The 24,416-nt window shown below is 49.6% G+C and overlaps 1 protein-coding gene across 1 annotated transcript in view; it reads right to left on the bottom strand.

Moving 5' to 3' along the window:
• Positions 1-24,416, bottom strand: part of TMEM132C (transmembrane protein 132C) — a 248,787-nt gene that overhangs the window by 153,413 nt on the left and 70,958 nt on the right. Inside the window, exon 2 of the mRNA XM_074321410.1 lies at positions 3,524-4,415. Coding sequence (XP_074177511.1) covers positions 3,524-4,415 — 892 coding nt within the window. The remainder of the gene's footprint in view (positions 1-3,523; positions 4,416-24,416) is intronic.

Genomic DNA, 24,416 nt, shown 5'->3' with positions numbered 1-24,416 from the left:
ATCTCACTGATTAGACTGATTGGACACTTAGCTCTTGGGGGTAAGGAATATAATGACGAAACCCATATGCTCATTGTCAGAAGAGAAACTGAGGACGCACCGTCTCAGCAGCTTTCGCCCAAAGGAATTTCTTCATGCTCCCACCCAAGTCTGCACACGGACCATCCAGACAACTGTACTCTTTGCGAGTCAAAGATGTAGACCAGCGACTGTCAATCGGGGTGATTTTGTCCCTCAGAAGACATTTGGCAACACCTGGTGATGTTTGTTTGTCACACTGGAGAGGGGATGCTACTGGCATCTAGTTGGCAGAGACTAAGGATGGCCCTACATCTCCTACAATGTGCAGGACAGGCCCCAACAAAGCATCACCCAGCCTGAAATGCCCAGTGCCTGGCTGGAGAAACCCTGGCGTCGACTCGACCACTTTGTCCGCTGGTCATCTGCGTTCACTGCAAGCCGTGGAGATGGGACATTTACTGTGCGCAAGCTCACGGCAGCCTCTTAATCTAATCCTGTGGCAGGAGGACGCGTGTGACTCTCTTAGCATCTAATTCCAGTCACTGAACTGCAGGTTCTGAATTAGCTACAGTGGGAGACCCAACCCGCGTCTTAGGAACCGACTTGATATAAATCCATAACTCAGCGGGCCTTTGAATTAAATCCACGTTGCGTTCTTTTTTTCTATGGACGAGAGTAGCATTTATGGAAATGATCTGGTAAAGGACACATAGGCCAAGGTTCCATATATGTTACTGTCCCTATAAAAGTCCCCAGAAGTCAGGCTATCTCCACAAACCACAGCCTTGTAAGAAAAGCCTCAGGGCAAGATGATGGAGCATGTCTGTGGGTTTCACCATCAGGAGAGGTCTCTCAAAGTCCTTCCACATGAATCACCCAGCCGAGTGGTCCCAGTGACGGGTCACGTGATTTCTCATGTGCTCTCACCAGCCTCCGTGGGCAGAGGCAGCTGGATGGATGCAGGCTTCCAAAAGCAGCCACACTCCCTGCGAGGAAAGGCTGGGGTTCCCCAAACTTCTGCTGAGCCTCCCACAGACTTCACTGTTTTTGCCACATCTGCGTACATCCTCCGAATATGTGTTTCTTAAAACAGTTAATGTACACGTTTAAATTCAACATGTTACCTGAAAAGGGACAACCTGCTTCTCCCACTGTCTTCATGTCCCTGTCATGGCAGCCGCATCCTTCATGCGGGTGTGTTGGAGTCCGTCTTGACTCTGCCTCTCTGCAGGGCTTTGGTGATCGGCAAGGTCCAGAAGGTGGAAACGGAACTGCCACGCTCCCCGGCACCAGTCAGCGCCCAGCCCAGACCACGCTGCGATGACCCTCTGGCTCCAAAAGCTCTTGTCATCATACATATTTTTTCCCTCTTTAAAGAAAATCATGGTGAAATGAAAAGCAATGTAGCTTAGAGTACAAACTGGGTAACTGTTGTTTAATGCAAGGCACGGTGTCCTTTTACTGCACAAACAGAATCCAATGCTCATGGAAAGTTTGATGGATGTTTAAAAACAACCCTGTTAGTAATAGCCAACATTCATATCAGCCCTTTTTATGCGCCAGACACTTACAAGCATCTTATAAATAAATATTAGTGCACTGTGTCCTCCTACTTGTGTGGCAGTAGCTACTTGAATCACATCTGATTTAGCGATGGGGAAACTGAGGCCCTGGGGTTAGGTGACTTGTCTATAGAGCCACAGCCAGGAAACGGTACAGACAGGATCAGAACCGAGGACAGCTGGTGGCAGGACCTTTGCTCCCCACCCCCATGCTTGTCTTTGTGATGAAAAATACAGCAAATAGCTCTTGTCTCGGGGGAACCAGGTGTGACTGCTGACCTGGAGCCACAGGCGCCTGCGCCTCAGAGGCAGGGGCGCGGGGTGCAGACGTCCCCAGCTCGGCAGACACGGAGCCTGCGTTTCTGAAGACAGAAGTTCAGGATAAGCACCATGGGAAGACTCTTAGGGCCCTAGAATTTGAAGACCTGTTAGGCACGCTGTCGGCTCCCCGGATGCCGTCATTTTCGACGGAATGACGTGAAACTAAGGGCGCTAAGGGACTCAGCGAAACAGACCTCAGACTTTTCAGATCAGCATAGTTCCCGCTCGGCAGGAGGAAGCAACCCCGGACCCTTTCATCTAAACGGGTGCCATCCTGGCCCCACGATTGTGAGGTTAGGACACTTTTCAGTAAGTCACAAGCACCCTGTGGCAGGAGGCTTATCCCTCCCTCCGGACACAAAGTCCGCGGGTGCCCCTGACCAGGGGGCTGACAGTACCCAGGTGACGGCGAACTCGATCTCTTATAAAAGTGGTGTCTCCTTATGCCACGTCGTAAAAGGCCTCGATCAAAAACCGCTATCAGAGGAGGCTCGGGTAAGATCAGTCCACTCAAACACTGAAAGAAAAACCTGGAAGGATGGTGACAACACACGCACTTCAGGAAAGAATTATTATTCAAACCCGAAGGAATAAGAAGCGCCTGGAGGAACTTCCTGAAACCTCGGAATGCATTTTGTAAAAACATGAAAACCTTTTAACGTGACCTTCCTTAAAAGTCACACCACAAAAGTTCAACAGAAATGAAATGTGCTGTAACATGCTATCATTCTCGTTTGCGAATATTTCCCCAAGCAACTCATTCAACACGTGATTAATTTTTGTTCTAAAAAGCACTAAAGCACAGCTGCAATTATAACCTCAGTCCTTCTTAACTATAAAAAAAAATATCCCCCAAAACTGATTTTTATCGTCTTTATGTTTTGAACAAATCTCAATCAAATACGCTTTTCCATAATTGTGAAATTCTGGTCCACATTTAAGAGGATTTGCTTTACCCCCCACCCCCCAGTATTAACTATCCCCAGATAACAGGTGCTCTTGGGCCAAACCTTAGAACCACTCATTACACAGAGTGACAGGGCAGTCCTGTCCCAACTTGGGTGCAATCTGCTGAACCAGCAGTGGTGACGGCAGGTGGGTTATTCTCTTGTTGATTTAAATTAGTTTCTGTTTTTCTTTTTTATGAGAGGTATTCCTCTGCTGAATAATTTTCTGTTGGGCAGATTCCATTAATCCTTGCTAAAAACTGGACTCATGAACTGGGGGTTTCCCAGCGACTACCTGGCAATAGTGAACCCCACCAAATCAGGAATAGGGTATTATCTCTGGCTTTTTCCACATATACACCCAGAGTGAGATATCATGCCGCTTCTGTCTTTTCTTGGGCTCGCTGACCAGGTACGTTCAACCATGCAAACACTAAACAGTATTAGCATATCTACTGAAGAATTGAGAGCTAAAGAAGAATCATACCCATCTCCAAATTCAATGGTAATTCAAGGTCAGAAAAGCTGGTGCAGAGTCCGGCTTCCGCTGTGAAGGACGTTCCCTGCAGGTCGGGAGCTTGACAGCTCAATCTACCCGCCCCCCCAGCACCCAGCCCACGGCACCCAGCCCAGTCTCCCCGCCAAGACTCCCGTGGGCCAGTGGGCACCTACCTCAAGATGAAGAAATCCACGGTGGAGCTGCTGGCGACGGTGACATAGGCAGTGACCACTTCTCCTTGCTTGACCGGCCGGGAGGGCAGCCAGACGGCCACGTTGCCATCCAAACGCAGCTCCCTGAGCTGAGCGGCGCTGTCCTGCGCCCGGTAGAGGCCCACGGAGCCGATCCGCTGCAGGTGGGACGTGGTGTCCTCCAGGCCGTCCTTCCCCGGGCGGATGGCATTGCCTTTCCTGACGTCCCCGCCGGCACAGTCCCCGCGCTCGTCCCCCGCGTGCACCGCGTAGTACAGCTCCACCGCGCTGCCCTCCGCGGGCTCCGCCGGCCTCTTCCTCCCGGCCAGCACGGCGGGGGCGCTGAACCAGCTGGACAGCAGCTGCAGCTGCGCCACGCACAGCCCCAGGTCCCCCCGCAGCCGGCAGCCGCCCCGCACCTCCCGGGTCTCCCGGAAGGCGAACACCCGCAGGCAGGGCAGCTGCTCCCCGGGGCTGCGCTCGGCCCAGTCTCGGCCCACGACGTGGAACAGAACCTGCACGGTGGGCCGGCCCGGGTAGACGCGGTCCCGCAGGATGTGGGCCTTCAGCTTCCAGTTGAAACTGAACTTACTGGTTGGGCCCAGAAAGTTTGAGACCAACATCAAGTCCAGAGGCACGACCTTTTCCACAGTAAAGGGCCCGTAGATGGCATTTAGTATCGGGGGCCGCTTGGCTCTGTAGGTGAAGAAGGACTCCACGCGCGACTGCAGGCTGGAGTTGTGCGCGGCGTCCTGGCGGGTCTCCCTCAGGAAGAAGGTGGTCTCTGCCCGGAGGACATGGAAGCTCGCCGGCAGGTAGGGGGGCAGCGAGGAAACTCTCTGTATGGTGTCGGCCACCCCACGGCCCTCTATCACTGGGGACAGAAAAAGGAAAGAAGAAACAAAGATGAGAGGTCACTGGGCTCCTCAGCAGTCCCTCGGTCCACGAGCAATTTAGAAACGAGAGATAAACACGCCAACGTCACCTTGGTCAGAATTTTCATGTTCCTTCCGGAATCAGCCAGTAAGTGAGCCTACATTCTCTGCGACTTACACATGCGTCATGTGTTAGGTTGAACCACAGGCAACTGACACTTTCGTATGTTAAGAATGGGTGCACAGTGGCAATTCCGTGTGGTTCCACCAAACAGAAAGCCCGCAAGTTACGGATGAGTGGAAGGTGACTATATTTACTAATAAATTGCATGAGTTTAAAACACATTTAACAGTACTGGGATGTGAATAGAAAAGACAAAGGGAATACAATAGTCCATAAAGAAAGCCACTTGCGGGCCGGCCTGGTGGCTCAGGCGGTTGGAGCTCCGAGCTCCTAACGCCGAAGGTTGTCGGTTTGATTCCCACATGGGCCAGTGGGCTCTCAACCACAGGGTTGCTGGTTCGATTCCTCGAGTCCCACAAGGGATGGTGGGCAGCGCCCCCTGCAACTAACAATGGCAACTGGACCTGGAGTTGAGCTGCGCCCTCCACAACTAAGATTGAAAGGACAACAACTTGATTTGGAAAAAAATCCTGGAAGTACACACTGTTCCCCAATAAAGTCCTGTTCCTCCTCTCCAATAAAATCTTAAAAAAAAAAAAAAGAAAGAAAGAAAGAAAAAAAAGAAAGCCAGTGCATCTGGAAATTCAGTATGTGATAAGGTTGATAAGGCTGACACTGCACATCATAGGGCAAAGGCAGACTTCTTAATAAATGGTGGGACGACTGGCTAGACACCTGGGGAAAAAGATAAAATCAGATCCATACCTCACACCATACACAAGAGTACACTTTAAATGGATCCATGATCTAAATGTAAGGGAATGAAATGTTTCCAGCACTAAAAGAAAAAAATGGATGAATTCCTCTATAACATGGGTGTAGAAAAAGCTTCCCAATTATGATTCAAAATCCAAATACAGTTTAAAAAAATGATATGCTTGCCTATGTAAAAAAATAATTTAAAAACTCTTTTGCCTCGGAAAAAGGGGTTATAATCAAAGTCAAAAGAAGAATGGCAAACGGGGAGGGAGACATGGGCAACTGCACACGTATGATGCTCAACCCAGCCTGCAGGTGGGTTTTGTTTTGCTCACAATACTTTAAAAGATCGCTATGAATGGGCACCATTTTAAACACCGGGAAGTAGCTAAGTTCCCAGCGTCTCCTCACACCTGGATGCACTGGCACCAGGCAGGCCTCGTGCTCCCACAGCAATAACAGGAGACCCCAGCAGCCCACACCGCTCAGTTAGGTTTGACCCTCGGGGACACTTCAGTTTGAAAGCGCCGATTAGCATCTTCCAGGCAGGTTAGTCCAGGGCCACGGGGGGCTGTAGATCAGCGCTGAGAGGACGGAGCCTCCCTGGTCTCCGTCTGCCTTGGTCCATCGCGGAACCACAGCAGTACAACCAGCGGGCTCCTTGCTGTTGGAAGGTCATCCTCTCTAAAGATCCCCGCGAGCTTATTCTGCCATTATTGGTGGTTCCACGGAGGACTGGCGACCCCCAGGGCACAGGAGGTGAACGTGCCCCAACTGTGAACATTGCAAAGCCCAAGAAAGCCCATTGCTCATCATTCAAAACCAGCCCAGAAAACGTGAACAAGCCCCCATTCATAGATGGACAGACATGACCACAGTTCCCCCCTTTCTTCCCATCTTTCCAACCTTCCCCCCATCCGGCTTCTGGGGCAGCCTCATGCATCTCCTGTCAGGAAGTTCTCCCAATCTTTCTCCGTCAGGGACACTGGCTGTCAGATCAAAGCTGCCTTTGGTGCTGCAGCCAAATGGACGTGGGTTATCAGGATGACTTTTCAAAGAAGGAGCTTTCTCCCCTGTTCTTTGCCCAGAGGCCCTGTTCTGAGGTCACCAATAACAGGGTACTTGGCCCCTCTCTCTGGGGATGTCTCAGTGCTTCCATTTTAACCCACTCACGTCAGAGCCAGGGAAAACACTCTCAAAAGGCCCTGCCAAGGCCCCACATTCCAGGAAGGGCCTGGCTCTATGTTCTTAAAAAAAAAAAAAAATCATTGACTGTTTAAGCAGCTTGTAATGTTGTACACAAGGCAATGGACTAATTGCCACATTGGATGCTTTTATTCTGATGTATTCATCCCTCTCCAAAAAAGCTCTTAAACCTTGAAGTGTAGAGACTTAGAGACTCATTTGTTTGGAGGAGGTAGTGGGCCAAGGGCTCTCTGATGGAACAGAGCAAGGATTGGAAGGCCCATCTCCGTAGGGGAACATTCTACAAGGGGAAGTATGTGTCCACAAGCTTTATCGTCATTCTTCACTCTTCCTGCACGTAAGGATTCCTTTTTTCTACTTTGTGGTCTTTTTACAAAAAAAAAAAAAAAAAAAAAAAAAAAAGCCTAAAACATGAACCTTTTGCTATTAAGCATATGGTGAGTTTATTTTCAATAAATGGTGAGTTTATTTACAATAAAGTTGGAGTGGGCTTGCTGTCTTGCTGTTTCCTCTGTGAGGATTCTTCCATTATGTGAGCAAGTCACTCCTGATCCTTCACATGGGGAAAAAATGTCTAGTTCTTACTTTCCGGCTGAACCTAGTTCTGAGTTTTTCCAGTTCAAGAGAGATTTAACTTGAGCCAAGAAGAGGCAGGCATTATAAAGAAGAGAGTGGGGTCTGGTATAGTGGTTATGGATGTGGAGTTTGGCCACAGAGATCTAGGGTTGATCTACTCAACAGCCATGTGATGTGGGCCAAGTTCTTATCTCCTTGGAGCTTCAGTTTCCATGGATGGATGGATGGATGGATGGATGGATGGATGGATGGATGGATGATGGATGGATGGATGGATGGATGGATGATGGATGGATGGATGGATGGATGGATGGATGGATGGATAATGGATGGATGGATGATGGATGGATGAATGGATGGATGATGAATGGATGGATGGGTGATGAATGAATGGATGGGTGGATGAGTGGATGATGGATGGGTGATGAATGAATGGATGGGTGGATGGGTGGATGGGTGGATGGATGGATGGATACATAGGTAGATAGAAAGATAGGTAGGCAGACAGAGCTAGATATGTAGGATACAATAGAGCAATTACCAATGCCCCAGTTGTCCTTCTGTATCTACACCTTTGGATGTGACTTTGTAATCCTCCCTTCACTGACCCATTTCTTGAGTCTAGGCTAGCCTTGTGATTTGCTTTGACCAACAGAATATAGCAGAAGAGACAATGCGCAAATTCCAAGTGCAGTTTTCATGAGGCACGGCACATTCCCAACACCTCTCTTTTGGATTCCTGCCTTCACCAAAAAGAAGCCCAGGCTAGCATCCTGGAGGATGAGAGACCACGTGGAGGAGAACAGAGTTATCCCAGCTTTGAGGCTCAGGTGATTTCACACTATCTCCACGTACCTCCCACAATCAACCACATGGACTCATGAGAATGGCTTCCCCTAGAGCTGTGTGCAGCCCCACCTGCACCCTCACACGCTACGGCACTGTTTTCAGCACCTCAACCCATCTCATTTAGGGGGACACTGGTCTAGCAAATTAAGGAAGGAGTCTTTGTTGTATCTCTCTCCTGACACTTTATCTCTTGACTCAAGGAAACCATCCATGGCTGCCAGGACTTCATGAGCACTGAGAAACATCCACTCTCTTGTTCTGGTTCATGTGTTCACACCTACGTCTCCCAGAAAGATAGGATTATTGAGTAATTTTTATTGATCTGGAAAAGTCCAATTCTGACTTCCTAAGGCCACAGCAGAGGGGAACAGAGGATTGGTTGACAGCTGCCCCTTTCTATCTGGCCTCCCACTGACAGCACATTCATTTGCTCTCTCCCTTCCTGTTTATCCATCTTCTTTATCTGTGCTTGCCTGCCAGTGTTGGGGATATTGTGTCCCCCATTGGTTGTTCATCAGAGAACTTGACTGCAGAGCCGCTGGCGGAAATTGAGTTTTTGAGATTCTGAGATAATGAACCTAGGACACATCCATGTCACTTAGCACCCAGAGTAACATCAGGGGAAATGACCCATTCAGTCAACATAATGCATCACCTCCATCACGATGCTCTCTTTGGGATATGTTGACCAGGATGGATTCTTTAGAGTTGGTTCTCTCTGAGCTGTGATGTGAAGGATGGGGCAGGTCTAGGGACATTGAAGGGACTAGGGAAAGGATTCCAGGAGGGGGAGAGCCTGAGCAAAGGATCGGTGGAGAGAAAGCTGGGACCGTGGTGTGTGTGGAACGGGAAGTCGGTCTAGCAAGGTGGGCTGGGGCCAGCTTTTGCCCTGAATTGGGTCAGCAGTGGATGAAAATACCTTGGTGAAAGTACCCACTTTCCTCTTCAATTGGATAAGATGAAAATAAACATCCTTGGAATAACCCAAATGCAAAAGTGGTGTAATTTCGGGGCATGCGAGGGACTTTCACAAAGAACCTCTAAGTAGGTGGCTCTCAACGAAGGGTGATTTTTGTCCCCAGAGACACCTGGGAATGTCTGCAGACATTTTTGATTCTCACAATTGGGAAGAGGGCCAGAGTGCTTCTGGCATCTAGAAAGTAGAAGACACCCCACAATGCCCAGGACGGGCCCACCACAACGACGTGTCCAGTCCAAAATGTCAGTAGTGTCGAGGCTGAGAAACCCTAATCTAACATGATTCACACAGAAAGTGCTCGTGGTTTGTCACAGGCACCACAGAGACAGAGGAAGGAATTTAGTCAAACCGTCCCCAGCCCAGGGAGAGGAAATGCATCAGAGTGGTCTAGAGCATTCCTTGTCAAACAAAGACGAAAATGAGAAGATGGGGTACATGTGTACAACGGAATACTACTCAGCCATAAGAAAGGATGAAACACTGCCATTTGTGACAACATAGATGGATCTTGAGAGCATCGTGCTAAAGCGAAATAAGTCAGATGGAAACAGACAAGAACCGCATGACTTCAGTCAGATGTGGGATATAAAACTGAAGGTAACAAACAGACACACTCATAGACACAGACAATACCATGATGGTCTCCAGAGGGGGAGAGGTGGGGGGAGGATGAAAAGGGTAAAGGGGGTCAAATACTTGGTGACGGAAGGAGACTGGGCTTGGGTGGTGAGCACACAATAGAATAGACAGAGGATGTATTATAATATTGTATACTTGAAACCTATATAATCTGATTAACCAATGGCACCCCAATGAATTTAATTAAAAATGAATTCATGTACCCAATGAAATATATAAGGGTTTTGTTTGTTTTATGGGGTTTTTTTGGTTTGTTTTTTTAACAAATACCTTAAACTTATGGGCTTCAGAATCCTTATCTCTATAACAGAAATCATATCAAAACCACTGCACGTAGAGCAATAAGCAAAGCACCCAGCATGTAGGACACGCCTAAGAACTGGGAGAAGTTGCTTAATTATTGTTGAATAAATTATTATTATTATTATTATTATGTTATAATCATTACCATTATTTCAATGTTGGTAAAGAATAGCAAAAAGTTTGTAAGGCTTCAGAAATGTGAAAAAAATTGGGTGACATCCATAATTCGTGAAAATGAAAATTGGGATGATATCCAGATGAGAAAACAAGTCTGGAACCCAGGGAGAGGGACTCCTTCAGTGACTTCGGCGGCATGCCATGCACCCCTGTCTCAGGTTACCCCAACATCAGACACCTGCAGAACAGACCCGCCTCTCCCCATGTCTCCAGGAAAACCCTGGTTGCATTTGAACCGAGCTGGCCTGAGTGTTGAGAGGGGTTTTTCATTCCCTGTTTGTGATTCATTAACGTTCCCCAGACACAGACACAGTGCCTCGTTCTGCTAAATATGCTGCTTCGTTTCCTTTTTCTTGAAACAAAAGGCACCTTGATAAATGGATTATTTGATTTCAATGCCTCTTCTGAACAAACCCCTTGGTCTCCTTTGCTGAAATTACAAAGAATGGTTTGCAATTTCAGGACAGTCGAACTCTCCTTGAAAAGAGCAGGTCCCCAGATTCCCCTCTGAGTCCCTGGGCGGGCATCTCCCCCTTTTCGTCTGGGAGAACCCCAAAATCACACTCAGGTACTCCTCCAGGAGGCCAAGGAAGTCCAGCAAAGCAGCCGCCCCTTTCAGAGACAAATTCCCGAACGCACCAGATGCTGAGACTTTATCAGCCTGAGAACCGTGCCCAGGGCAGCAGAGGAAGTATTTCACAGGCAAAGTTATAACTCTGAGACGCAGTGTTTAACTGCATTGTCTGTATCTCCTGACCTTGAGCTTGGCAAATGGCATGCGTGATGGCCATGTGGCCAATTCTTCCATTGGCCCTGGGGCTTGGAGCCCAGGTCCACACAACAGGCTCTGACAGGCTCAAGCCAGGGTCCCACTCCACCCCCACCAAGAGAGGCAACAATGCCCCACCCTGAAATGGTGCATGGGTTTCCCACTGAGGCTTTAACACATTACCACAAACTTAGGGGCTTAAGATGGGAAAAAACAATTACAATTCTGGAAGTCAGAAGTCTAAAGTGAAGGGGAAGTCTGTGTCCCCGCCTCGTCCCTCTTCGAGAGGTGGCCTGCACGCCTTGGCTCCCGGCCCCCTCCTCCCTCTTCAAAGCCAGGGGCTCGCAGCCCCTCTTCCCTATGACCTCCTGCCTCCCTCTCATAAGGACACTTCTGATGGCATCAGCCCACCTGCATGACCCAGGGCCATCTCCCGTCTCAAAATCCTTAACTGAATTCACAGCAGCAAAGTCCCTTTCCCCACGGAAGGTGACATAGTCATAGTTTCTAGCAATTGAGAAACAGACACCTGGGGGGCGTGATTCAGCCTCCCGCAGAGGGCTCCCAGGGTATTGTGGAGGGGTGTGTGGTCACCACCGGCATTTAGAGAGCAGGGTCCAGCTCTGCTAGACGGCTTGCAAGGCACGAGGCAGTCCCACACATGAAATCATGGCGCAGGTCTTGCGTGACTTCTGATGGGCCCACTGGACATCACAAACGTGAGAGCCTGTGATAAACATCCGGGCCAGGGATCTATCCCAGACACCCACAAGGAAACTGAGGGAGGGCCACGATTTAATACACTGTGTGTTTTCTGGTATCACGACTGCTGGCGTGAGGGCTACACTTTGATTTCATGGAACTTTACAAAAGCGTTGTTTGTCTTTTTGGAGAGTTGCATGAACAATGACCAAGCTGCTTGTGAAATCCAAGCCGCTCAAACTTAGCTATTCCAGTCTGACCCTGTGTGATACATCAGTGGTGACAACACAGCGGCCAGTAGCTGACTACTTAACTCAGTCTTCTGGAGATACACGTTACGATATTATTTGACTATGGATTCTTTTGGTCGTGTTTTCCTCTCTATGAAGTTCGGGCAATTTTTGATTTATTTTTAATAATGTATGTAGGTAGTTACAAGGTTACAAATTTGGTTTTAGATGCATAAAGGTGAGGGTTGAGAACCAGTGGTCTAATCCAGGGGTTGGCAAAATTTTTCTCAAAGGACCACATAATAAACATCTGAGGCTTTGCAGGCTAAGAGGCAAAATCAGTATCACGTGGGTACTTCTATCACCATTTAAAATGTAACCGTTTACATTTTCACATTTTACCATTCTTACATTGTATGTCACTATTACTTAGCTTGTGGGCCAGTGGTTCTCATTTGGGGGCACTCTTACCACCCAGGGGACATCTGGCAATGTCTACGATGTTTCTGATTGTCAAGGGTGGGATGGGATGAATGCCAGTCGCATCTCGTGGCCAGTGGCCAGCGTGTCCGACACCCGCCATGCACAGGACAGCCGCAGGGCAGAGCACCGGGTCCCAGAGGTCAGCAGTGCTGGGGTTGGGGGCTGTGCCCAAGGCCAGTGTGGCCAGTGAGCTGGACTCCTGTGGAAGAAGTGCCCTCATTCGTAAGAGAAACACAAGAGCAAGCATCTTCCTCCCCACAGGCAAGTGAGCACCCAGGTCACCCCATCAATGCTGCCATCCTTCCCGAAACGCTCAGTGAAACTCCCAGAGACAGTATCAGGGATGGGAGGGCCCAGCTGAGGGATTCTGGGTCGTGACAACCACAAGGGAACACTGGACACACACACCCTAAACCTTGCCTCCTGCGCTGTCCTTCCCGATCTGTGAACCAATGCACGTCCATTTAGTGCAGAGTTTTTGTCTTGCTTTCAACCAGAAGCTTCTGAAGTGATACACTTTGGCTTTGTCCCAACTGAAGTTACACAGCTTCACAAATCATACACAGAAGGGAGCGGCACACATTTCTGTCAAGGCCCAGAGAGGAAATATTTTAGGTTCTGTGGGCCAAATGGTCTGTGTTGCGATCACTCAACCCTCAACCACTCAAACAGCCAAGGACAAATGGAAGCTGTGTCCCAATAAAACTTTATTTATAAACATTGAAATTGGAATTGCATAGAATTTTCACGTCAGAAACATTATTGTTATAAAAAAAATGTTTCCCCAACCACTTAAAAATGTAAAGCGATTTTTAGTTTGGGGGCCACACAAGAAGAGGGGTGGGCTGGATTTGGGGTGTGACATCTGACACAAACAAAGCCTTTCTAAGAGCTGTGTTTCACGTAGATGATAACTTTCTTGGTGATTCCTTCGGGGCATTTTTACAGTATGAATTACATCCCAGCTTTACCTCATGGCTCCAAAACGTAAATGAGGCTTTTACTATGGCTCCAAAACAGTTTAGAAATGTAAGCAAAATAATAAACAAACAAATAAACAAATAAAAATAATTGCTCAAATTCAAACATCAGAAGGGATCTAGAGCTGCTTCACGTGACCCTTTCAGGCAGAATTTAAATAACTGTATTTGCTGCCCATGTATCCTATGGTTTCAAGATGTTTCGCTGTGTCTTTTCAAAGACACAGGCATTTATTTGTCACAGATGGTGGTATTATTTATGATGAAACCTTACATTAATCCTGAGAGTCCCAATTAGCTCCATTCATGTAAATAAAAGGGAACAGCGTTTCTGTTCTTTAGGATGGTCTTTGCCTCAAAAAGAAAGGGCTTACATTTAATATGGTCCACATAGCTTCTTTCCCACTAATTACAGATAATTTAAAAAAAAAACACGAAAAACAAAGTCTCTACACCCCACTGAGTCATGCCCATTCCCCCCCACGTGTGAGTCTCATTTGCCCGCTACTTAGCATCTGTAGTTTTGTTTGGTTACCCCAGTATTTAGGGCAATTATATTAATGAGAAGTCTTAGGATACAGGGGAGAAAATGCCGTCCTGATGGTGGAGAAACAAAAGAAGGAAAGAGCACACGAGAAGATGAAAGTGGTTTTCTCTTTCATGATATAGCCTTTACCTTTTCGTATTGGGAAAAAGGACATTTAGACTGAGTCTTCCACGACAAATGGACAATTATAGGGGAGGATTCAGAAATCTCAAGAGGGAAAAATATCCCTTGAAAGGAAGGTGACATCTTAGCCTCATGAAACCTACATTATCGATGCAGGAGGATGAAATGGTAACAATAACCAGCAGCTGCCTACAGGCCCAGGGACCGCATCTCATATCAGACTTACACTTTCAACAACCCTACATGTAAAGCCTCTTGTTATCCCTCACTTACACATGAGGAGACTGAGGCCCAGAGAGGTTAAGTAACTTACCCAAGGTCACCCAGCTAGGAATACGTGAGTCAGGATTTGAACTCAGGACCCCTGTGTTATATTTATGCTCTATGGCGTTGCTTACGTTCCCATCGCACGTCCAGCTACATTGTTCCTAGAGACACAGGACAGAGATGAGGGCCAGTGCTTGGTGACAAGAGCAGTGTCAGCACCATTCCATCTAACACCGTGTCTGCCTACAGATGCTGAATTCCAGCTGAAAGTCACATTGACAGCAAGGAGAGAAGGCGACGGCGCCCTTACAGCCAGCACCCCCCGCCTTTCCCTTCCTGGCTGAAGCCCGCCTGCGATGAGCTTCCTGCCACTTTGGACTAACTGATACGTCCCAGCCTGTTTTTCACTGATGCACCCGCTGAGCTTACAACTGTTCTTAGTTAATATTGCAGGGGCAACACATCAGTCTTGATCTTAACCGTAATCTCAAACGCAGAAGAAAGTCAGCAGGGGGATATTATGAGGACTGCTCTTCATTCCGTACATTAGCCGAGAGGCCCTTCCCAGCCGGGTGCTGCCTTGGTGTCGGGAAGATACAGATAAACCATCGTCATGAAGCTCCTGGGACGCTGAGCAGGGAGAGAAGACTGAAGATGGGCAGAGGTGGAGTCGTCGGGGAGACAAGACAGGAGCCCCAATACCTGCTCAGAAGTGGAAGGTGGCCATGGGACAAGAGGAGCAAAAAAGCACTGCGGGATCATCCCGGCTGGGGAGGGAGGTGACGGTGGCACTTGTGGAGACCGGGACCTCGGAGGAGGTATTTGCACAAGGCAGTGACGTGCAAGGGGAGGGAGCAGTATTTCACACTCCTGCTGTTGCAGTGACAAGGAAAGCAGACCAACCTGCACTCAGTCTTGCTGCGGTTTTGAGGTACATATAGAACACAGACGCCCTTCTGTCCCCAACTGCTCCTGCCCTGGGATACAGTGGGGGCTGGGCGCTCAGGGCCACGGGAGCTTACAATGCCTCCAGAAAGATGCACCTTCCTGCAGAAACTCACAGGCTGAGAGAGGCATGTCCAAGGGAAAGAGTATAGCGCATGTTAGAAGAACAACAAACCATGTCCCCCAAGTGCAGGTGGAGAGCAGGTGTACCTGGAAGGAAGTGGAGGGAGAAACACCCTCTACACATGGGCAGGGGGCAGAGACATGTCAGCTCAGGGTTCTAGACTACTAGAAAGTTCCTCCAAGTGGGGCAACAGCAGCTCACTAGTATGAGTTGATGCCACCATTTTGGAAGGTATTTTGATGGGACCCAGTGGTGTCCACAATGTCCCATCCATTGAGCTAAGACTCTTCCTGGTGAGTAGCCATCCCAGGGACACCCTCACTCATGGTCACAGGTCATCTCTGAGGTGTCCAATACAGCCCAGTTTGTAATCAGTACTAGACTGCCCATATACAGCCGGCTGCAGAGCAGAAACTGGGAGGCTACAATGAGAATTGGACAGAAGGTAGGGCCCCAGGTAGGAGGACATCTCTGGCCAGCTCAGCAGGTTCCAGTCCCAGCCTTGAACTTCTTAGCTGTGATGCTGGCCAGTTACTTAGTCTGTCCTGTGCCTCAGTGTTCCCATCTGTATAATGAGCTTAACACCAGCACACTCCTCATAGTGGGACCGCCTGGAAGGTTTAAAAACTTACCATTGTCGAGTGCTCAGAGTGGTGCCTGGCCCATGGTGGGCACTCAAGTCCATTGCCTATCAATTTTGATTATTATTAGGCAGCAGCTGAAAAGTAGGGCTCCATGTCTGAGCATAGACCGATCTCTAAGACACGTTCTTGGGTTAAAATTAAGTTGCAGAACAATGTCATTTATAAGAGTATGAAAAAAACAAACAAATAATCAGAGTACCTGTGAGAATTACATTATGATGTAGGTTCTTTTCCTTTCCACAGAGCTTTCAAGCAATGTACCCAGGACTTATGCAGCGGCTCCCTGAATCCTTTAAGGGTCAGGTTCCATTTATATACCTGCACCACCATCTCTAAGGCACGCCTTCTTGCTCATGACTGCAACACGGCTGCAGCCCATCCAGCCATTGCATCTGAGTCCCAGGGAGAAAGAAATGAAGGGCGAAAGGTCTGTGCCAGCTGAGCATATTACTTAATATTAGCTTTCGTGTTGACTTTCCCAGAAGACTCTCCCAGTGAACTTCAGCTTATAAGTTCTTGCCAGTAATGTGTCATAATTACATAGATGCAGGGAAATTGGGAAAGGAGATTATTTTGTAACAGGCACCTTGCCACCTCCAGGCAATTTAGTGTTCTGTAAGTGAGGACGGACGGGAGAACAGGTATTGAGTAGACAATTTGCATTATTATCACAGAAGTGGCATATCACTGAGGTTCACATAATTATGTTAAAAATAATAACCATATCAATACTGAGAAAACTTAATAAATGTTGACACAGGTGACATAATACTAATGGTAAATAACAAGAAGAACAAAATGAATCACAGCACTGTCCACTATGCATGTGTATATTCACACAGGGGCTTCCGTGCGTCGCTGGTCCCCCCCTGGAGTCGGGGGGCAGGGAAGGGGCTGCATCTCTAACAAGCTCTCAGCGATGCTACTGTGGCCCCCACTTGGAGAACCACTTCGGCGCTAAGGCATCACCCGACTCTGCCGAGAACCCACATCAAGCGGGCAGGACACGGCTTCAATGGATGGAAAACCCTGCGAGGCTTGAGGGTGGTCTCACTCCAAAGAGCCTGCGTCGGTCTCCACGGGCTCACATTGTTCTCCAGCTCTCCCCAAAATGGTTTTTGCTTATTTGTTGGTGGATTTTTGCTTAAGTGTCTTTCTTCTTCTACTAGACAGGGAAACCCATGAAAGAGAGACTTTATCTTCTCTAGCGCCAATGGCAACTCAGTATCTGGAACATGGCAGAATTCAGTAAGTATTTATGCAATGAATGAATGAATGAATGAACGAACGAGTGAATGAATGAATGAACAAACAAGTGAATGAATGAATGAACGAATGAGTGAATGAATGAACGAATGAGTGAATGAATGAATGAATGAACGAACAAGTGAATGAATGAATGAATGCATGAACGAACGAGTGATGAATGAATGAGCGAGCAAACGAATGAATGAGACAAGTAAATGAGTAGGTGCCCTGTGAACCACCGGCTGCCAGCTCCCTGAGTGCCCGGAACTAATTCACACGTCTGCCAGCGTCCTGGGCCTCTGGCCCTCCCAGAACTTCTGCAGCCGAGCAGGTAGCCTAGGGCCTGACAACAGCCTCCTGTCACATCCTTCGGCTGCCTGCATGGACTTTTTTTTAGAGCTGCCTCCTGTGAATTTAGTGTCTGGAATGTGTTTAGGCAGCTGTCCCTGGTTTCCTCAAGCTATGCGTGAAGCCAACACTCTATTAAAATGTGGAAACGAGATATTGCATCCAAACCAAGGCAACCGAAACAAACAACGGAAAACAGAAGTGGGGGAAGCAGAGGGAAGACAGTTAACGCGGGCTGCAGGGAGAGCCCGGGTCAGTCTGCTCCGAGGGCCTGAGGAGGCCCTGGGGACATGAGACGTGGCTCTCCCACTGGTAGCATGTGTGTCACTCCCGGAGGAGCTGGTCGGGGCCACACGGGAGCTTCTGCGTGCAGGACTCTCAAACTGGACACCCCGGGGGCCACAGTGGCCCTCAGCCAGGTTTATTACATTGCACAGTGTTTAACAGACAGGGAGGGCAGAGGGAAGGATGCGAATTCCTTGAAATGAGAGCGAGCACGTGTATATTTCAATTCTTAGTTTCTTTTGAGAAAATTGGGATTTGGGGCAATACCTGGCTGGCCTGCCTGCCTGGCACCAATTGGCTGCAGCCAATTGCTTCACGAGAAAAAGAACTGGAACCATGGATGTGAAGGATGGTAACTAGGTGCAGGGCGGTGACCATTTGGTGCTAGATACACACGTCAGACCATTAGGTTGTCCACCCGAAGGTGATACATGTCAAGTACATCTCCACAAAGAGAAAGCACTCCTCGGTCTTGTAACCTCCACCCCACAGTTGGGAAGAGCAAGGCCGAGGGGTTCCAGAACAACCTGCCAGTCACACAAGATTCCTCCTGAGACCCCAGCAAGCCGCAAACCCGCCCTTCAGACACCGTTCTGCCCCTTGCGTCAGCACAAGGTGGACACAGCAGCCCAAAGGGTTCCCAGATGTTTCCAACATGATGAAAGTCAAGGCTGGAGGCTGGGTCCTGAGCCAGAACACTGGCAGATACCGGGAAGGTGGACGGTCTGGTAACGCAAAGGCTTGAGGCTGGGGTTGGGGCAGGTCCTGCTGGGAGAGGCTCGGGGTGCGGTTTACAAGACGTTCTGCCTAAGGCTGGATACGTGTCCCAGAAGGGAGGTGGGGACATCGCTGGGAGTAGGGCAGATAATGTCCCCTCACCGAGCCAGTCTTTGGTGCCAACACAGAGGGGTGGGGGGGTGGAGGGACCCAACAGTCACCTGCTGAATGAGGCCTGATAAAGTGAACCCAGAGTTCCTGGAAATGTGTGAAACGATCAGAAGTGAGTGAGGCAGATTCAGAAAAAGAGACCTCGGACACCAGCTCTGACCTCGCAGCGCCCAGGGGAACCCCTGCGCCAGGAATTTCAACCCATGTCGCACTCGGCTGTGTCACAAACGCAATGGAAAGGCCCCTGGACGCCTGGTCGCCAGGCTCCCTCACTGGGAATCACAGAAACTGGCCTATGATCCTTGACCCCTCTTCGCCTGATGGAAACCAAACAGCAAAGTGACCCAGCACAGCCGTCGGGCCCGGCCACCGCTGCCGGCAGGTCTCAGAACCCCCAGACCCCTCCCCAGGCTGCCCGGCACCCACAGTGGCTTCTGGGGGTGGCCAGCTGGCCTGTTCCTCCCACGCCGCCACCTGGGCCTGTGTCCAGCACACCAACGACCAACCACTTGAGCCAATTAAGTCACGATTTACTCTCTACATGGTTTCCTGTCTTCCAAGAACAGGCCAGACATCAGTTTCTCCAATAATGATTTAGGTCACTTGCTGGATTTGTCCCTTGTTCCCTGTTCCGGAACCTGACTGCCTCCTTCTGTTTTGTAGGGCTTTTTAAATGTTTTCATTCTTTAAAAAAAAAAAAAAAAAAAACTTAACTGAGCAGCTTAGCTAATCCCCACTCGGTGTTCGCAGTTGGGCCACAGAATGTCAGCTAAGCAGACGTCGGTTTGCTTAACAGTTTTCAAAACGGAGTTACTTAGATAATCCATCCAGAGCTCACTTCTGAGGTATGTCTAGATTACCAAGGGCGGTTACGACCGGGGCCCCTCGGAGCACGCAGACTTTGTGGGCTGTTAGAAAAGCCAAGTGGCTGAGGCTGCCCCGTCCAGAGCTTCTGGTTCCTTCCTGCATTAACTGTGTCTTATGGGAAAGTACTCGCCTGGAAAAACGCCTTCAAGTAACCTCTAAACACATGGGTGGTCCCCTATCCTGCCAAGATGAGGGCTGCAGAGGGAACAGAACTCTCCTGGGGTAGAGAGCTTTGGGGATGATACAATGATGAGGGGGGCGGGGGGGCTTCATGGCATTAATCGGACCTGCCCTTATCTCGCCTTGGAGCTGGGGACACCAGGGTTCCCAATCGGGTGTCCAGGGACTGAGCGCCATAGGAAACGGCTCAAGTATCCGTCACTGCGAGCGGGACAACTGGGGCATCGCTGTGAGCTCCTCAAGGGCCCGGCTCACGTTTCAACCTTGTCATTATTTCATTGCTTATGGAAACAAGTGGAGCGGGGGGACCACTGGCAGCCAGGAAGCAGGAAACGCACCCCTCCTATGACCCACTGCTAAGTGTCTGCCCTAGAGAAACACACACTCATGCTTGTACACACGCTTACACATATGCACACACACGCACGCACCCGCAGACACACACAGACATGTATACAGACGCACGTCCACATAACCTCATGCACCCCGAGAAAGCTCACTCTCTCACGTGTTTTAGGAGAAGCTTTGAAACAACATAAATACCGGACCATCAGTGGAGAAACACGGCTAAACCATAATGTTTTTTTCTTTTGCAAGGGATTACGGTAGCGCTGTTAAAAGGAAGACTCTAGAAACACGCACGGCAGCATCCTGGTAATTATTAAAGCTGGAGGCCGAGTACATGGGCACGCATTACACAATCCTCTCTTTTCTGTGTTTGTTTGCAATTTTCCCACAATAAAATGTTAACTGAAAAAGTGATAAAAAGAGTGACCTAGGTCTGTGCTCACTGCCCAACACGGCAGCCACCGGCCATGTGTGACGACTGAAATCTAAATGCACTGAAATGAGGTAAAATGAAGAATTCGGATCCGGGGTCCCACTTGCCATGTTTCCAGGGCTCCGTGGACACCTCCACTGCTGCGGTTCAGTTAGTCAGCCCTGGCCGGTTCTAAATTTAGCAACACAGATGTAAAAGGTACCTTGAGTTTCAAGAACAAGGGAAAACCGTGTACAGTATGACAGCACTAACATACACGTGTAAAGCTCAGAAAGCAATACTGTCTTTTCCTATGGGCGCATAGCTACGTGCGAGAAACGTGTCAAAGGGTCTGGGTATCGACAAGGTCAGAACAGCGGATTCCTTTGCAGAAGGAGGGGGTAAGGTGGCGTGGCTACTGAGAAACGGGCACTTAGCTAAGACATCAAGCTACAAGGTGTTGGCTCCTAAAAGCAAAGCTACAAATGAATACAGAACACAGAGACACCCCCGGGGGAGGAGTGTGGAGGGGGTTCTTCTCCAGGATGATGACAAAGAGAAGGGGCGGGGAAACTGGACCAGATGGGGACGGTGTCCCCTCTTGGTGGCCATCCCCCTCTCGAGGACAGACCCTGTTTCCTCTTAGAGGGGGACAGACCTTCTGCCACTTCCACTGCTTATAAGAAACAAGGGAGGGGTCCCACTTTGGTCCTTTGAGCCAGTGAGGTTTGTGTCTTGCCACTGGCGCTTGGTCAAGCTGACAGATGTCCTCTCCCTCGGAGCTGCGCTTTGTCCTGGTATTAAGTCCCCTCCAGCCTCCCAGTGGGGAAGGCTCCTTCTGTGATCTGAGGAACCTTCCAGGGAGTACCGCAGATGGGGTCCTCAGAACAGCGCTTCCCAGCAGGGCAGGGGACCTCCCTGGAGGGACTGAGAATGAAGAGACGTCCCTTCTCACACCCGTGGGTGCTTGTGTCCTGGTCCCAGTAAGCCCACCCAGAACGACTCAGCTGCTTGTCTGCAGATGGAGGCCCCCCACCACCTTGGCACTTGCATTCCATGGTCATAGGTTTGTTTCCAAGGAGCATCTGTGTCTATTTCTGGAAAGATACCCACCACGGGCAGGGCAGGGAGAAGCCTGCAGCGGGGCCGCACGTGTCCACCACCCACCCTCGTCCCACGAGGCTCCGGCAGCAGCGAGCCACCTACTCGCCGAGGGTCACCATGTCGGTGGCACCTTCATGGGGACAAGACAGAGTGGAGAAGGTGGTGGGAGGCCGCACAGGGCACTCCCGCCAGAGGTCAGCCGAGAGGCTGCTGCGTCCTCGTCTCAGCTCCCAGACCCTGCGTAAACAAGTGTCCTTCTCATGGTCGTTTAATGCCACGTTCCCCTCCTTTTCATGCTTTGTTTGTTGGTGATTTGCTGTCTAAGATGCAGAGGGTTGACGTGCCGTCCAGTGTGCCAACACGCAAGAGGCTGCCATGTGCCTTCCGCGAAAACGACGTGTGTCGGACGAGCTGTGCTCAGGCCTGAGTGACAGCTGCTGGCCGCGAGTTCAGAGTTAATGAAGCAACAGGATATATCAAGGCAGGTGCCTTTAAACAGAAACCCACTTAAAATCAGGTTGTGCATTGATCGGCTGATAAAAATATTGTGCCAGAGGCTCGCAGGACCCCAACGCTATTTCCCTTACAACGATGGTTCAGGACTGGCTCAGTGTTCGCAGTGACTTCAGAACGTAATTACTATGCCTACCAAGAGGAATGCGACTCGGCTGTATTTCTCACTAGGACCTTCGCCTCGGAGGAGACGGGAAGTTCAAACAGTACATTTCACTACCATGTTATTTCAAAGCCTCTGGCACGTTTCTTTCTGTGAGGGAACGATACCCAAGGCATTGAGTCTCGTGCAGAAGTAATTCCGGAAACGGGAGAAGGAGAAGGGGAGTTCACATTCACACAACACCTGCCACGACGCTTTATACAGAGTCTCTCATTTGATGCACACAAACATCTGGGGAGATGCCCCAAGGCACCCACTATGTGCCAGGCACTGTTCTAGCCACCGGGGATGGAACAGCGAACCAAAGAGACAACACTCTGCCCTCTGGAGCTGACTCACTGTTGGGAGAAGATGGCACTAAGGCAGTAAATAAGCACAGTGCATAGTATGTCGGATTTTGATAAAGGCTGCTGAGTAAAACACGGACTATTGGAGGGTCGGTGTTCGTGTGATTTCAGTCTGGTGATCCCAGAAGATCTCACTGAGAAGGTGACAACTCGAGAAAAAGCTATGAGGGAGGGAGACCACACAGAGAAGGAAACTGAGGCACAGAGAGAGTAAGGGACTTGCCTGAGGTTCTTGGCCCCTCAGGGACAGAAACGTGAGGACCGACTCTTCATTTCTGACTGTCAAACAGACTGGCCCCAGTTCAATTATTAGCAAATAATTATGGAACAGAACTCTGCCCCCATGAGAGTACATTTCATCGCTTAGGTGGGTAGCGTGGTGGCCCCTAGAAAGATAGGGCCGCTTCTGAACCCCAGAACCTGAGACTGTGGACTTATTTCCTTGTAAAGGGGGTCTCTGCAGACAGAACCGAGATAAGGACCTTGAGATGAGGTCATCCTGGACCTAGGGTGGACCCTTACCCCAATGACGAGTGTCCTTTTCATGACAGAAGAGGAGACGACACAGAGGAGAGGAGAGTCCATGTGAAGACAGAGGCAGACACTGGAGGGATATGGCCACAAGCTAAGGGACACCTGGGGCCCCCAGGGGCTGAAGAGGCCGGAAGGACCCTTCCCAGGTCCTTTGGAGAGCATGGAACCTCGACTTCTGGCCTCTCGAACCGGCAGAGAAGGCGTTTCTGTTGTTTGAAGCCACCCAGCTTGTGGTCATTCGCTATAGCAGCCTTTGGGAGCTAACCTAGGTTATGAAAGCCCAGCTGAGAAAACCAGTCAGAACCCCCCAAATTGGTGGGAAGATTTGTGGAAGCGACATAGAGTGAGGTTCAGAAGGCTGCTGCTCAAGTAATTTGTGCAAACACCAGCCAGGAAATCAATCTTCCCTCTTTCTCCCGCCGTCCTACCCTTCAGTCCACACCTTTGTCCGACCTCCAGGCAGGCGGCTTGCTCGGCAGGGATGCACGGCCCCCACGAATTGCCCATCGCAGCACCTCAGCCTTCTGTTGTCCTGTGTCTCTCGGACTGACCCCCAGCCCGCTCCCCAGTCTCTGAGCCTGGAGAAGACGGCATCACCATGACAACCCCTTCTGCCAGCCACGCTCGCTTACGGAGACGGAGACGCTGTCACAGTGCCAATTAGTGCTTTGAGGAGGGCAGCCTATCAAAAGCCGTGAGCGGCATTCAATACTTTTGTTCTATTAAGTCTTGATCTCCTCGCTGGGTAACGAAGGTGTAAATGAATAGTTGCACTTGATGCTCTCAAAACAAACAAACCAAAACTCTTCTGTCGTCTTAAATCTCCAAGTGTTTTTTCCTAAGAGTGCAGTAACGTACCTACAGCCCTGGTGAGACGGCCCTGCTTCCCGGCCCTGTTCTCCCAGCAGTCTGTACACCAAGCCCAACTGCAGAGCTCACGCAAGCACGGACGGTTCGTCCATGGAAAGGACGTGGGCAGGGAGGAAATGTAAGACGTAACGTTGGAGACCCTGGCACTCAGCGTTGCCCTTGAACCTCTAACTGCCAGCCCAAGAGAAGGAAGGGACACTTCTTGGGGAGAGACAATCTGACACCAGAGAAATGTCCAGTCATCGAAAAATCTACAAACTGACTCCTCAGGACCTCAACCTCTCAGTCTCAGCCCTTCCCTCACTCCGTGACTTGACAATGAGGAGATGGGAGGGGGCACTAAGGGCAGCAGCTTGCAAACATTTGGGGAGTGTGCCCACCGTTTGAAACACGTTCGTCAAGAGCAGGACACACACATACACATATATACATTCATCTAACCAGGACGAAAGCTTCATTACGTAGCG

This window comes from Rhinolophus sinicus, linkage group LG16, assembly GCF_036562045.2.
Source record: "Rhinolophus sinicus isolate RSC01 linkage group LG16, ASM3656204v1, whole genome shotgun sequence".
Lineage (NCBI taxonomy): Eukaryota > Metazoa > Chordata > Mammalia > Chiroptera > Rhinolophidae > Rhinolophus > Rhinolophus sinicus.
This window is presented reverse-complemented; position numbering and strand designations above follow the sequence as displayed.